At 38.7% G+C, this 15,731-nt stretch overlaps 1 protein-coding gene across 1 annotated transcript in view; it reads left to right on the plus strand.

Moving 5' to 3' along the window:
• Positions 1–15,731, plus strand: part of adgra1b (adhesion G protein-coupled receptor A1b) — a 182,799-nt gene that overhangs the window by 8,243 nt on the left and 158,825 nt on the right. The window contains exon 2 of the mRNA XM_088013200.1: positions 14,592–14,663. Within this exon, the coding sequence (XP_087869326.1) occupies positions 14,592–14,663 (72 nt within the window). The remainder of the gene's footprint in view (positions 1–14,591; positions 14,664–15,731) is intronic.

Consider the following 15,731-nt stretch of genomic DNA (forward strand, 5'->3'; position numbering starts at 1 on the left):
GAGCTGCGAATCTCTGCATCTCCTCCACAGTTTAAACTCTCTGGCTGCTGCTCTGAATATTGCCCTCCTTGCTCTTCTGTCAGAATTCATGGATGTTAATTTTATAGTTTTGTCAAATGCTATTTACTAAGTAGGAGAGCTGTGAAGCAACTGGTTACACGAAGTTTCTTTCAGAGGTGTCTGAGTAAAAAAAAGGGTGCTGACATGCCTCACTTTTCAGAAAACAATTTATTCTCAGATATGTACTACTTCGTAGTCTGTCACATAAAAGTCCAACAACATTAAGGTTAAGGATTTGTAAAATACCAAATGTGAAAAAGTTTAAAGGGTATTTTTACATCCACATTTGCTCTCACAGGCCATTAGGCAGATACACACAGGATTGTGCTTTGTGCATGCAAAAAGCTCAGCTGCTAAGAAAACCAAAAACAGATCTACCTCTGCTGTGTCCCAGGTGATGTGCTCAATTTGCATACTGTTTGTGCTTTTTTATGATTTACCTGCTGAGTGTGGAGCATGTGGGTTTAATTTAACTTTCCCATTTTGAAGGTATGTGCAAACATATTAGTAAATAAAATAAAAAAAAATAGGTCCCACTAAAACATTCTTGAATTTGGCTGCTCTAACACACAAATGAGGCAAAGTTAATTTCTTTAAATTGCACATAACGCATGCTGCAGCTTCATGGAGCAACAGATGTTTGCACTGTTGCCTCACAGTAATAAAGGTCCTGAGAACAAATCCAGGTGGAGATCTTTCTGTTTGCATGTTCTCTGAGTGCATTCAGGGATTCAGGCTTTTCCTCAGCATTCAAATTAAAATGTTTGCTTAATTGGCTGCTCTAAAATTGCCCTTACATGTGATTCCATGCATGCACTTTTGCGTGTCCCGTGTGTGTTTCTGTGTAACCCTGTGATGGATTGGCAATCTGTCCAGGGTCCGCTGCTACTCTTGCCTATTGATTGCTTGACATGGGTACCAGCTCCATATGACCCAGAACGGATTGATGAGAAAATGAATGAAAGGAAAGCTACACATGCTACTCTGATTTGTGGGGTTTGTAGAACTGTTTCCTTCATTAAATCCCTAAAATTAGGTTAATAAACTGCTGTCAGACCAAGGGAAGACACAATTTAGCCGTTCTATTGATCTCATTGAAAAAGCATCAAAGCTAGAATTAAAGAAATCCTTTGTAGTAATAAAAAGCACAACTGCCAGCTTTAATGTGAAATTTGGCATGTTCAATTTTTGTTTTATTTGATCATTCTTCTTTTGAATTAAGAAAACATTTTGGCATTTAATCTTTCATAAGTTTACCTTTATTTTACATTGTACGTGTGTAAGTGTGCCTGCACTCCTTTTGAAGGCTGAACTCTCGCGCGTCATGCAGTTGTGATTTGAAGTCGGCAGAAAGTGAAGAGCTGCAGCAGGAACCGATTTTAGGAAGGAAATAAGTCGCAGTCAGTTCATTTGTGCTGAAGATGTTGGTTTTGAAGACGCTGGTATGGATCAAATATATGACGTGCAAAACTTCCTTCTCTGTTGTGTCAAAACAGAGTAGTAGAATAAATCTGTGGAACTTCAAATTTAAATCTAATTTATTTACATGTCAATTAGATTTTAGTACCTCAGTTCACTGAAGTATGAAGATTTTTATTGGTCAAAAAACATCACATCATCTGTAACGAGTCAAAATAATTCCTATTTTATGTATTATACAATTATTGGTACATTTTTTTCCATTTTATTTTCAATGTATTACTTGTGGGTTGCACGGTGGAGCAGTCGGTCGCGCTGTTGGCCTGCAGGGTTTGGGTTTGAATCCCAGTTTCTAGTCTTTCTGCATGGAGTTTCCAGGTTCTTCCTCTGCATGTGTGAGTTCTCTCTGGTTTCTCTCACTATTTATTTATTTTTTTTGCCTTAGATTGGTGATATACTTTTTGTGTTTAATTTTTATATGTTGAGGCTAATTTGAATAAAAACTGTCATTAAACAGTTGAACAAGAAGGCGTCAGTGACGTTTTCGTGCTCAGGGTCGTTCACTGCTCTTCTGTTTGTTGTCTTTAACTAAATTGAGGCTTTTCCAGATTACTGCTTGGTCTGTGAGGTTTTAGAGATCCTCTTAATCTTTTGTGAAGGAGGTTAAGAACGCATGAAACAGCCAAATTAAAAGCAGCTCAAAGTGTTGTACTTTGGATATTTTGCTACTGCATCACAGACAGCTTGTTTGAACATGTACTGAACAATAAAGGGACATTTAGATTGATCTACTTTTGTCATTCTAAATAAATATAGCATGACAGGCCATCATAGATATTGCATCACTATAAATAAAATTGTGTGTATTCTTTTCTTTACCCCTCTTTTATTCACTCTATCTTTGTTATTCTCCCTCACTGTTATTCCTCGGGGGCTTTTTTTTTCTTGTCTGCCGAGGTGCTGTTTGTGCTCTACCCTCTTCAGAGTTCTGAGTACTTATCCATGAATATTTCATTGCGCACACACACACACACACAGCCCCTCTATGTACTCTTGTGCATTAGCTCATTGACAAACCACGTGAGCGCCCAGCAGATCAAGAAACGCAGAGTGTAAAATGCATTAATGGCTTTGACACACATCGACACGGAGAGCCTGCTGTTGATCTACACAGACGTGACCGAGAGGACTCTGATAAAAATGTTGCATGTGCCGTCATTCTGAGAGGAGTGGTGCCTGTCTCGTCTTCTCTGCCCCCCTGTTTGCTTCTGCTGCGCATTTCCCAGCGAAACCTTTTCTGTTATAAAAAGCAAAAGGTTTCATCTTTAGATGGGTGAGTCATCTAGGCTCCAGAGGGGGGGGACTTTTAGATCCTGCCACTTTTTCACTTTGCAATTCCTAAAGCTAAGAAAATCTGCCCTTGTGTTGTCGGCGCTCCCTAGCAGCTTAGCCCTGGCCTCACTGTTCTTGTCTGTGTAATAGGTAGTGGCTGATGAAGTTAGTTATAAATTGTTAGTATTTTATTGGGTCTTCCTTGACTTTTCAGTGCAACTATATTGTTATATCATCAGGAACCGGCGCAGACCTGCTGACCTGCAGTTGCGCTGCCTGAAGTTGTCTGGCCATCAATCATGTGTCGCTCTTTAAAGAAACAGACGTTTTGCTTTAAAAAATAATGATTTGATGATCTGCAGTCCACAACTGCTGAAGAAGGAGGTTATAAATTGGGTTTGAATAACCAGCAATGTGCCAAAGCGCAAGCTTAGCATGTGCAAAATATTAAGCAATGACAGATGGTGTGTGTGCTATAGATACTTGACTGTGTTAAATACCAAAGTTACTCAAAGAGCCATAAATTAGAAGGAGCAAAAGAGGTGAACTCGGAAGCCTGTTGCTTTTTCCCGTTTTCTGACTCGCAGTAAGACATCCTGAATAAAACCTCAGTGTTGTCGTGTGTTTTCTCCGTGGGGAGTGATTGAGCTGTGTGTCCTGGTTTAGGCGCCGATCTATGATCCTGTTTGTGTGCAACCAGGCGGTTTCAAAGTGAGCCTGCATGTACAGAGATGTCTGCTAACTAATAGGTATTCTTATCACTCAAACTACCTCTTTTTATGTATTTCTTCACTTTCTTATTAATGCTGGTTTTTGTGTAGCACCTGCTGCTCAGAACTTCAACTGATATTCAGGTTGTGCTCTTCCCTTTTTTATGTAGAAGTTAGGCCTGGCAGTGGTTTCATTAAAGCTAAAACCTGCTGTTAGACCCTTGAATTCAACTTTTTAAAAGTTTGACAAACTTTTCATATCAAAGAACTGAAACAGAACTAGAACCCATAAGCTGCATCCTGAGCAAGGGGGGGAAAAATGAGCCGAATCAACTTTACCCAGAATTCAGATTTAGACATGCAGCCGGTTTGGTTTGCAGTTACGCCTCAGAATTTACCCAAACATCAGCAGGTGCCACGGGAAGCTCATCACATGAATAACACATTAGTTCTCAAAATTATACACAACCCTGATGGCTTTTCAGGTGTTTGTAGGGAAAAACTGAGACCAGTATAAGTACTGTCTAAACTTTGATAACATTTAATGTGACATGCATCCTGTAAAATCCTACTATTTCAGGAAACATTGAATAAGGTACTCTTTCATGGTGTATAGTGATGTCATGAGTAAAATCACAAGTTGCAATTTCTAATCCAATGATAAGATTAAAGTTACGTATCCAAGTCACTACGTTACTATTTTCACCATTTCACAGAGTGAAAAGATCACGTTTCGCTTGCTGCTCATAATAATGATTGTTTTATAGGGGTGACGGTAAAACAGCATGTCTGTCATCTGAAACTGTGTTTTTAAAACTTTATCTTTCCATATTTGTGTCTTATAGAACTAGTTGACGTTATAATCTCTGCTGGATTGGTGTGTTGGACCACTGCTTCTCTGGGAGCTATTTCTGTTTCTGTTCCCCTGTAATAATAATCTCCAGTCAAACATGTATGCTGCATGGCAGCCAGGATGGTTTGCAGGGGGAGAACTCTGGTCAGACCTCCCAGAAATATCCCAGCAGTGGAGGAGGCTGAAGAAGCAGAGCTGAGCCGATATGAAATCTGGGGAAGGAGGGATATGAATTTCATAAAGTTCGCCTCTGATTCTGTTATTGTGGAACAACAGTGATGTTTGGTTACTTTTCTTTGTCTCTAAGGAGAAGTTTATTGTTATGATTGAGTCATTTTTTCTTTATTATTTTCAGGGAAATTATTCAAACTCTATTAATTAATGAGAGAATTATTTAGTGTTAGTCGACTAAGCCTAACATTTTAGCTGACTAAATGTACTCTAAATGTATTCATCTAAAGCATAACATCCTGAAGAAATTGATTTTTAAGAGCCTTTTACGTCGTTATGAAAAGTAATTTCTTGCACCTGGGTAAGAGATGCATCTTTACATGTCTGCAGCTGGAGCAAAAATTCAGGAAAATAGAGTTTATGGTTGATAAACATCCTGTTTGCTTAAAAAAAACATTTTATGATGTTAAAGAATCTGAGTTTGTGTCATTGCGTCAAACAAACGTAGGTCTTGGACTGAAAGAAAATGTGTTCATTAGTGTATTTCAAATCTGATTCTGTCCTCGTCTATGTAAATTACCTTTTTAGTTTTTCCTCATCAATCGTTTTTAGACACTTTTAAGAAATCAAATTCCACTGTTTCTTTGAGATTTTGTTCAAATGATTAGATCCTAAAAAAACACATAATTATATATTTCTTATTTACAATAGCTTGGTAAAGTTTGCTATTTTTTCTCCAATTTCAGGAAGTGAAAATCATTCTAAACGGCTTCATCACACGTAGAGAAAAGTTTCAAGTCATTCTGAGGATTATGGCTTAAAGTTAATACAATTCCCAAATTCAGCCTGTCAGAAAATTAGAATATTGTGAAAAAGTGAAATACCAGAAACTCATGGTGTCACAACGTAATCAGCCAATTAACTCAGAATACCTGCAAAAGTGCCTGTGACTGCAAACCTGACAGTGAGTGACATCCTCCACAAACGGAGAACAAAGCCTAGAATTAAACACACGTTTCAGAATCCTGAAATGTATGTCTATAATATCATATGTGTATTGATATTTTGTGATATTCCACTTTTCTTAGACTCTGAATGTTGGATTTTTATTATCTGCAAGTCATAATAATAAAAAATGCTAGAATACTTTTTAAATAAAGCTACGTAATGAGTTTCACTTTCTTTTATAGATGGACATGCATGTCAGATAATCATTTATCTTCATATTTTAATACAATTTCAAATTTGTCTTACAATTGAATGCAGCATCTGACAGTCTACAAGCTACATCTTGGGTATTTCAGAGTAAACTCTTCTTTGCAAGTGTTTGAAACATTTCTATTGTTACAAAGGGGAAGGGTGTTTTTGCAGTATTGGATTAACAATCAGTCCTTTCATCACTTTTTACACAATTAATCTATTTATTTATTTATTCCTTTTTTTCTTTCACTTTGAAGGACCTTCACTTTTAAAGGTTTGAGAGAAATTCTGACTTCTTGGAAAATGACAAAAAGTACCTTTTCAGCTTTTTGAACTTTCCCTCATGTTTTCCTGGTTGGGCTCTGTAAAATGTTTTCTTTCTCTAAGTCGCACTTCTCTGATTTAAAAAAGAAAAAAACTCTTCTAACAAGCAAGGCTTTGGAGCTTAGACAAAAACAACCTCTGGCTGTACAAAGACTATCCTCTGATCTGCACACAACAACGCTGTGCAGACAATTTAGCATAGAACTGAAAATAAATCGGATCTTAAGGGTTTTTATTAGCAGCAGTTCAGAAATTAATTTCTTCTCCCTGAAAGATGTCAAAGATAACAGTTTGGACAAATGATTGTGTTTTTATTGCTATTGATACGAAGAAGTAAGGTCTCATAGTAGATTTTTTTGTTTTGTCTTTTGATAAATTTTATACAATTAATCTACTCATAGATTCTGTTTCTTCTTTTACTTTGAAGAACTTTTAAATGTTTGTGTGAAATTCTGAGCTCTTCCATAGAGACAATACGTTACTCTTTTCATCTTTTTTAACTTTTCCTCATTTTATCTGGTTAAACTCTTATCTTCAACTCAAAGTTGGACTTCTATGATTTAGAAATGATACCTTTCCAATAACCAATCATAAATTAATTTATTCAGATTTCTTTTCTCAGTGAGAGATGTTAACAACAACAGTACAATGGACAGATAATTGTATTTTAGCAAAAACAAGAAATAAAACCAGTTGGATAAAGACATATGTTTATTTTATATCTTTTATGGAAGTATCTCCTACTATAAAAATCTTATTCCTAATCCGCTGTTCTTAGTTTTTTCCGTTTTAGCACTAATTTTCCCCGCAGCTTATTACTCTCCTTATGTTTCACACATTAAGCTGTTGACACTGGATTGTGTGAAATTGATAGAATGTGTGGAAAAAATGAGCAAGTAGAATTTTGAAATGCCTTCAGAAAGCTGAAAACGTGTTGAACTGAGACCGTTTTAAAAGACTGCAGATTTTCTGGCTTATTGGAAGCAGTTTATTATGAAATGATTTAATCAGCCCACAGTATTTGGCTGTGGCTGGAACACAGTAAGCAGTGACATGAACCATTTGTTGCAGCCCATAGAGACAATACTGAGTCTTTGCTCTCCTCCCCTGTTGAAAGCAGCTTATCTACAGAGAGCACAATTAATAATGTAAATAGACAGTTGAAGGTCTCCTCCAGAAGTTTGTCATGGGCTGTTTACACAATGTTCAATTTGGTTTTCTTTTTTTTTTTTTGTCTGGGATTTCCTGGACATTACACAGGACCTGAAATATGTATGCAGGGGTCTGCGAGAAGAGGCGGATATACAGAGCAGCACAGGACACACTTGAGTTTGTACAAACATGATGAGTCTGTCCTTTACTGGAAAGTCTTTCTGTTGAGAGGAGTGAAGCAACAAAGAGAGCAGATAGGAGAGAAGATACACAATGCAGAGAACTGTTTGGTGTCTTGACTTTATGCCAGATTAACGCTACTGTTTTCATGTGGTAGACCAACACAAAGTAGCACATGCAACTGCATGGGAAGAAATAATTCATGCTTTTTTTTTTTTTTTACATTTGTATTCATCCACTCTTCCTCTGTTATCCCTAAATAAGCATCATAAAGATCAAGAAACAGCAGACATGTTGTAGTTAAGGCAGTGGTGAAGGTCAAAGCACAGGTTAGGTTACATAATATCCCAAACTTTAAGAATCTCACAGAGCTTTATCCTAACATCTGAAAACAAAGAATGTGGCAACCAAAGTAAACCATTCAAGACTTGGACATTCACCTAAACTGACATGCTGGTCATGGAGAGTGGGAATCATAAAGGCCAGCGGTAACCCAGGAAACATGCCTCCAGTTCACAGTGAAATCTTTGACAGGACTTGAACATTTATGTTCATTGAAACTTTACATCCAGTTTGATTGACCTTGAGCAAACAATTTAAATCTGGTAGCGACATGCCTCAAAAACCCTTCAAACCCACAGCCTAATTCATTCGTCTACTAAGTCTTGGCAGGTCAGTAAAAATACATGCCACACTTTTCAGATAGTTTAAAAAAATAAAATAAACAAGACCTTTTCACGTCACATTTTTACTATACTTTGTGTTGGTCTAACAAACTATATCACAATGAAATACATGAAACGTTGTTGCAGCATTACAAAACGGTAAACAGTTAATATTGAATACTTTCAAACAGACTAAAACAAGCTGTGTTATTTTGATAGATTTTGGTGTCAAAGTATTTCTTTGACTGAAAATTACCTGTTTAAATTTTTTCTTTCGGCCGCCTTCATGCATGTTGAGGTCTGCTGCAGTTTTCTTTTGTTTCAAACTCAGAGAAATGCAGTTATATGAACTACAAGAGGCTAATTTGAAACTTGACTTACAGTACCTGAAGAATAAAGTACTGTTGGCTAAAAATAACCTCTCCACAAGTATTTTGATAATTATTTTAGTGATGATTTTCAAGTTGTTGAGGTTGGAGTGCCTTGTTGCCATTATCATAATCATTTGCTCTTACAGTCAGAAGAAATATCTTTGTGAAATTTAAAAAAAAATCTGACACAGGTGTGAATAATTTTGCGCCTGACCCAAAATTATGACACTATGAATATTGACTGTGTCTGTTTACATTTTGAATACAAATTAGGAGCTGAGAATTTAAACTCTTTGGTTATATTGGTCTAATATTGCATTCAAAATACAGCTGTGATTACTTAAACTTTTTTTTTCATGATCTTGGTGGAACAAACGAACTCAACACACACAAAAAATAAAGTTATCTGAAATTTGAAGAAACGTGATCCCCAGATTTTAAAACCAATCACTTGCTGCTGTGATGAGCTGGAAACATTAAAATGCAAAGAGCCCGACTTTACAGGACTTAAAGGATCTGCTGCAATGGTAGTGCAAATTCAACGGAGTGATTAATGCAAGGGACCTCTAGTACGTCTTAGGGGTCTTTCTTCGTCAAATCTCACTTTCCTGCTTTAGGAATGTGCTTGATCACTTAAAATGACCGAGAATAAACCATAATTTAATGCTTTTTTTAATCACAAAACTAGTTGGTACACTGCATTCATTGCTAGTGATGTCTTTAGATTATAAGATGGCGCCTACAGGTGAATCTGAATGAATTGTAATATTAAATATTTTTTTATTTCAGAAATTAAATTCAACAAGTGTATTTTGTTTTAGATTTAGTGTGAACAGTGATAAACTTGCTGCTGTGATGAACTGAAAAAAAAAAATTAAACACTTTTGTTTTTACTTTTAGTTAAAACACTTTTTTATTTTTTGTAAAAAAAAATAGTCATCAGGCGAAAAATGACTTAATTCTTAAAAAGGCTACTTAGGTACTGAGTACTAGCAGTGCAGTTTAATCTGATTGAATTAGTGAAAATGATGTAATTATACAGACAAAATATAAAATTATGAGTAAATGTAAACCACATCATTACAACTTAACAAATTTGGGGAGAAGAAACACTTTCAAATCTGTTTTCTACAAGATAAAACATTTAAACCAGTATTTCCAGTAAATAACATGTTAGAACAGTGCAAAGTACTTCCAGTGACCATATCTATTTTGTACTGTTTGTTCAGTAGATAAACATACAATGAAGATTTTAACACTCTTTTTAACGTGGAATAACTTGAGGTGAGTAAGTATCTAGAGATTATACTCAAGTACCAATAGGAGTAAAACTTATTCCTAGAAGTTCATTTATAAAAAGTTACTCAAGAATGCTACTTGTTTTTACCTACAGCTGCTTGTAGACAGTGAAAACTCAAAATTCAAATAGTTTCTCTTGTCCTCATTTCATTGACATTTAGCACTTGGAAAGGAAAGCATGTCTTGCCACCCTGCAGTAGGAGAACTTGCCAAAAGAAAGCAATGCAACTCTTTGGTCAGCAATGTTTCCTCCAAACTTTTGTTCAATTTAAGTTCAGAACTCTCCTTGCAGCAGATCCGCTGCTTTGTCTTGTGGCAGAAGGATGCCAGCTGCCAGGATATATTGACTCCAAAGGCGTTAAACTCCATGCGAACCCGGTGGAGGCAGGTCAACTGTCCACCCCCAGCGGCCCAACAGAGGCCACTGCGAACATAAACTGCTGCCATCCTTGAACTGACACCAAGTCTAAGGCTAGAGAGGAGCATCGGGGGTATAAAAAATAATCTCTCAACCTAAACAACAAGACTATTAGTGTAATATTTTGCAAATCAGCTTGAATTTTCTTGGATATTGGCTGGGAAATAATAAGTGGATGGTTTGTGCTTTTACAGACAATCTGTCCTGAAACCCAGATGATAAATGGCTCTTATCAGATGAAGACACAGTGGTGGTATGGAGTTGAAAGATTAACCATATTTCTTATGTGTGTTATTTGTATCTGACTGGTATTTTATCTGGCTTTTTAATTAATCTTACAATGAGGGATAATCTTAAAATGTTGATATTCTTGGAAGCGTTTATCCAAATTTCACATTCAACTTTGTTGAATGTGAAATTCAACACATTCAACAATGAGTTGGTGTGCTCACTTCAACATCCATTCAAATCACGATGGACACATTCAACTTTGTGTCCATCGTGATTTGAAGAGGTAACTTATTGTTATGACAACTAGCAATAGTCATTGAAGATCCTTAAGTACAATGCAGAGTCATTTCACATACACATTTGATTGTCTAGTTAAATTAGGAAAAAGATGCTCTCACACACACAGCTTCTTCGATCTGTGTGACCACACTGACAAACATTTAGCCGGCTGATTTTGCTGCATTGAGAATCTTCACCTCAACATTTTCAGTGGACACACTTCCACTCCGCCCCCCTGGCAGTTTGGCCAGCAGTTTGCCCACTCAGCACAACTCATTGTGGGACCTCACTGCTTAATCCTAGAGTTAAAATTGAGTATATGTTTCCTTGCAGCTCTAACGAGTGCTCTGTCGTCACAGTGGAGGCCAGCGACATCCCAATTACCCCCCTCTTGCTAAACCTGGCCAATTATTCCCAGAGCCAGGCTTGTTAAAGGAGGACGGTGCAGGAGGGTGATGGAAGAATCTGACCTTGTGAGAGTCTGTGAGAGGGGGGGGGGTCGTTTGCTGACAGGAGATGCACAACATCACACATGCAGAGGGGCGCTCAAGGCAAGCTGATCACATGGAGGGAGGGAGGGAGGGAGAGAGAGGGAGGGAGGGAGGGAGGGAGGGAGGGAGGGAGGGAGGGAGAGAGAGAGAGAGAGAGAGAGAGAGAGAGAGAGAGAGAGAGAGAGAGAGAGAGAGAGAGAGAGAGAGAGAGAGAGAGAGAGAGAGAGAGAGAGAGAGAGAGAGAGAGAGAGAGAGAGAGAGAGAGAGAGAGAGAGAGAGAGAGAGAGAGAGAGAGAGAGAGAGAGAGAGAGAGAGAGAGATGCAACAATCAATATTTCAGCAGATATAAAAACCGGAATCATCATCCTGTGTGCGTTTAAAATGATTTGAAACTTGGGTGCAGAATGAGCGCTACATTTATCATTAGCTACTGGCCGTACGGGAGCTTGGCTTACAGCCCTGTAAGAACTACATTTATTCTAAAGCTGACAGTACCGTCGCAACTTTCTGGTGTTGATACCAAAGTGAAAGTCAAAGTAATGAATCTGTTGAAAGTTCTTCATGGATAGTATTGAAATTATTTCAGTACAAAGACTTTGGCTTTAGATCCAGTTTTGAAAGAATCTTAGAAGTTGTGGCACATGTTGCTTACATGTGACAATTATTTATTGCTTTTAGCCACACTTTGTTATTCTCAATGTTAAGTTTCTGAGTGTGGAACATTTTTATGTTTAAATTGAAATAAATTAAAACCAACAAGGACATCTTTATTGGATTTATATCTGCAGTATGTAACTTTAATTAAAAAAAAAGTCACTTTGTTGTGACAGGATTTTATAGACAGATAAGAGCTCCCAGTACTAATTACAGAAATACACAACTTGGTCAGAAACAACCAATCAGAGTTAGGAGGAGGGTCTTAACGCTCTCAATCATGCTCGTTCTCTGCTATCCTACGGCGTCGTCCCTATAACAGAGCCGGCCAGGAATGCTCAGGTTGGTTAGAAAGGCCACTGTTGATGGCAGTTAAACAGTTTTCCTGTGATGGCAAGTTTTTTCTTTGCCATTAGAACATTGAGCAGCTTGATCAACAAGTTTATACAAATATGTAAAAAAAAACAGCTTTTCTTTTGTAAAAGTTGCATATCGTAGCTTTAAGGAAGCAAATTGAACATGTGAGAGCTTACCATGGTCTGATTTATACCTGGGACCTTCTTCTTGCAAGGCAGCGGTGCTACAGACGGTGTCACGTTACGTCCAGCTCCCCATATAAAGCCATTGTTCATAAACCTTCAATTAAGGAATTATCAGTAAGTTATTGACTGTGTTATCATGGGAAACAAAAACTTCCTGTTTTGCGTATTGTCATTTTAAAGCGGGGGCTTTCTTTATTTTCAAAGTGAAGCCTTGCAGTTTCCTTCTTGTTTCTACCTGTCTGCCTCTAACGGCCCCGTGAGTTGGTGTGCTCACTTCAACATTGACAGACTGAGAGCGAGGCTGACCTGGTGATACCTCAAAGGAGAATTGGACTTTTGTCTGAGATGTCTTGCCTGAGCTGCAGGTTGCAAATGGTAACAAAACACCTGATTATATCCATTGAGAATGTATTTCCTTCGTTGGCAAAATTTGCTATCCTGACTCTTTAGATGTATTAGATTTTGGTTTGGATTCGGTGTGTCAGCTCAGTTGTATTTTTGAAGGTCTGATATACTTGGGAAGTTTAGCTGAGCATTGTTGAGGTACCAGAAGGGAAGGCATAGTGTGTTCTGAGTATGTGTTTGTTTTCCTGCCTGGTTTTTCACTCTCCTGTGTTCAGGTTTGAGAAAAAAAAAATTGAGCTACAAGACCCAGTGGGCTGAATAATAAGACAAGATTGCATGCGTGTGCGCGTGCGCGTGTGTGTGCGTGTGTGTGTGTGTGTGTGTGTGTGTGTGTGTCTTTGGCTGTCAGTGAGGACAATTTTTCTATTTTTGTCAGACTAATGCATTACTCAGAGAAACATACAGTTTATCATTTTGCATTCAACACAGCCATAATTCATTCAAAACAAAGTTTAAAAAAAAGGAAATGCAGAGACAGCTGCCACTGAAATAATCAAAATGAAAGCACAGACTCTCCTGAATATGAATTCATCACCTAAATATCCCTGTTGTGTCTTTCATTGATTTGTTCAGTGTAGTGATGCTGTCCAATGGATGACTGAATTGTGCTGAAGTGGCGTTTCTGCGAGAACTGCCATTACGCCGCTATTTTGACACGGAGAAGCAGAGGATCTTGGATCATTACCCGTCTTAAACAGAAACGGCAATAAACAAGTCCTGAACGTGGCTTGGATGAGTAATTTACATCTGCAGCCTCATCAGACTTGAATCCTTAACACTCACTGGCATATCCACAGAAGATAAACAATTCATCAGCCATTTGACTAGGCAATTTTCAACAACCGTGACAAAAGTTTGTCATAGTTAGAAATGGCATGAGTTGGTTACAGGCATCAACGTACACTAAGGATGTAAAAAGTTACAGTTTAATACTTTGATACCGTACTCCGCTTTTCTCTGTATAAAAATGGCTGCACCTCAGCCGACATGTCTGCAAAACTCCTGAAGTTTGCTGAGCTTGGTCTGATCCAGGACAGTGATGAGTCTGTGTTCAGTCAAGAGGTGGATTCACTGCCACCCAGATGCACTCCCCTCAGCTGTAAGGTCCGGGGTCAGGAAAAGGGCAGCTAACATCTCTGCAGACCCCACACATCCTGGACATAACCGTCACATGATACAAGATTACAGATGTTGAAAAATTCCTAAATGTGTGAAAAATGTGACTCGTTTTTTTCACAATCTTGGCAAGTAAAGCTATTCTGAGTCTGATCTTAAAGATTTCTCTCATACCTTTCCAATGGTCTAAAGTTCTTTCAACAAAATACCAAAGAACGTGCCAGAGAGGCTTGAGGGCTCTTAAGCTGAATGCTACATGGAGTAATGTTGCTCCAAACTCAGTGAGAAATCTTCATTGAAGTGCAGACTCATCAAAAAGTGCTTTAACTTCACACCAATAGGAAGCTCTGACACAGATACAAAGGTAGCCTGTTGCAGCATTCTGTTGGTGCAAATCAGGGGTATTTGTTGTTTTCTTTTTTCACCCCAAATGGTTCCTGAATAATTGAAAAGCATCAACAAATCTTAAAAGTCCCAAAAATAGACACAGGCTCGTGTAAAAATAACTTCCACCTAATTCACCAGATGAAGACATGCTGGAAGTAACTGGCTGTTCTTCACAAGTCATTTTTCACTTTAGGAAAAAAAAAATAGTGGTGTTTTAGTATTACGGGATGTCTTGCTGTGAAATCTTGTTACATCCCTATTATAAATGTACCTCAGCTTACTCGGTCTGTCAGCTCACCTTGACTTCTTCTTTTTCTCTCCACTTTAAACAGAAACCTGAGTAACAACAAGATCTCGCTGCTGAGAAACGGCTCCTTCTATGGCTTGGCCGCCCTGGAAAAGCTGTAAGTACTTAAATCAAGCACTCTTAACTGCTTTGTCCTCCCCAGAGTCCTAGTAGCTGTCATCACGACAGCAGTATTGTGCTTTTAAGCGGTAAAAAGGCAAACAGGGAACATGGTGGGAATTAGGAGATCTTTGTCAGTTTCTACCCTGCAGGAGGCTCTCCTGTGTTTTTTTTTTTTAACTCCTTTCCCTTGTGTTCGACTTGCACTGCGGCAGTAAAAAGTCTTAAAAGGGGATAAAATGGAGCATTATATGAAAGATCAGTGAGGTTTGACTGCCGACTGACGAGCCATGTCCATGTCGATGAGTCTTGTACCGCATGCAGAGTCCCAGAGGGTTGCATTCATGAAGCCTGATTATAAGCTCCGTGTCGGCTGCCCCAGCTTTGCCCCCTGAAGTCATCTATTGATTGCTTTCACCTCTGTCCAGCGCAGTGATCGCTGATTTTCCACCTGATGGTGACACTGACATCGGCTACTGATTAGGAAATCAGAAGAGAGGCCAACACCACACAGAGCAGACAGCTTGATACCGCACTCCCCTTCAGTCAGTCATCCACATGGAAGCACACACTTCCACACACACAGAGGCTACAACGGTGACTGGTGTGAAAATTATGATAGTCAGTTTGGTCCCTGTCTCCCTGACTAGTTGACAGCTCAATCCACACTGGAATACTGTCAGTGGAATGATTGTGTCCACTTTCTTCTCCTCTTTGTGACGTTGGTGGACCTTTTGGATGATGTCACCCGTCTCTCTGGGTCTTATTAGTCGCATTGAAAATATCTACTTTCATCCGTCCGGCTCCACTGCAGTAATGAATGGCTGGCTTTTAAAGGCGCTCGGCCAAATGTTTGCTGTGGCCGCCCTTTCAGAGCTGCGCTTTGTGTGGCCTACGCCTCCCCTTGGCCCGCTCCGTGGCCGTGTTCTGTTCGTCCACCTTTCCCTCATGCAGCCTTTGGCAGTAAGGCGTCTGTCGCCAGCAGCCGATGCAAAGCCAGGTAGCCACAGTGGGTTGAAAGTGGCAGCCAGATGTTCCTTCGTCTGCCCCAGCTGACCAACTTTCT

The sequence above is a fragment of the Poecilia mexicana genome, unplaced genomic scaffold, assembly GCF_051168715.1.
Source record: "Poecilia mexicana isolate PSO_F unplaced genomic scaffold, ASM5116871v1 scaffold_15, whole genome shotgun sequence".
Lineage (NCBI taxonomy): Eukaryota > Metazoa > Chordata > Actinopteri > Cyprinodontiformes > Poeciliidae > Poecilia > Poecilia mexicana.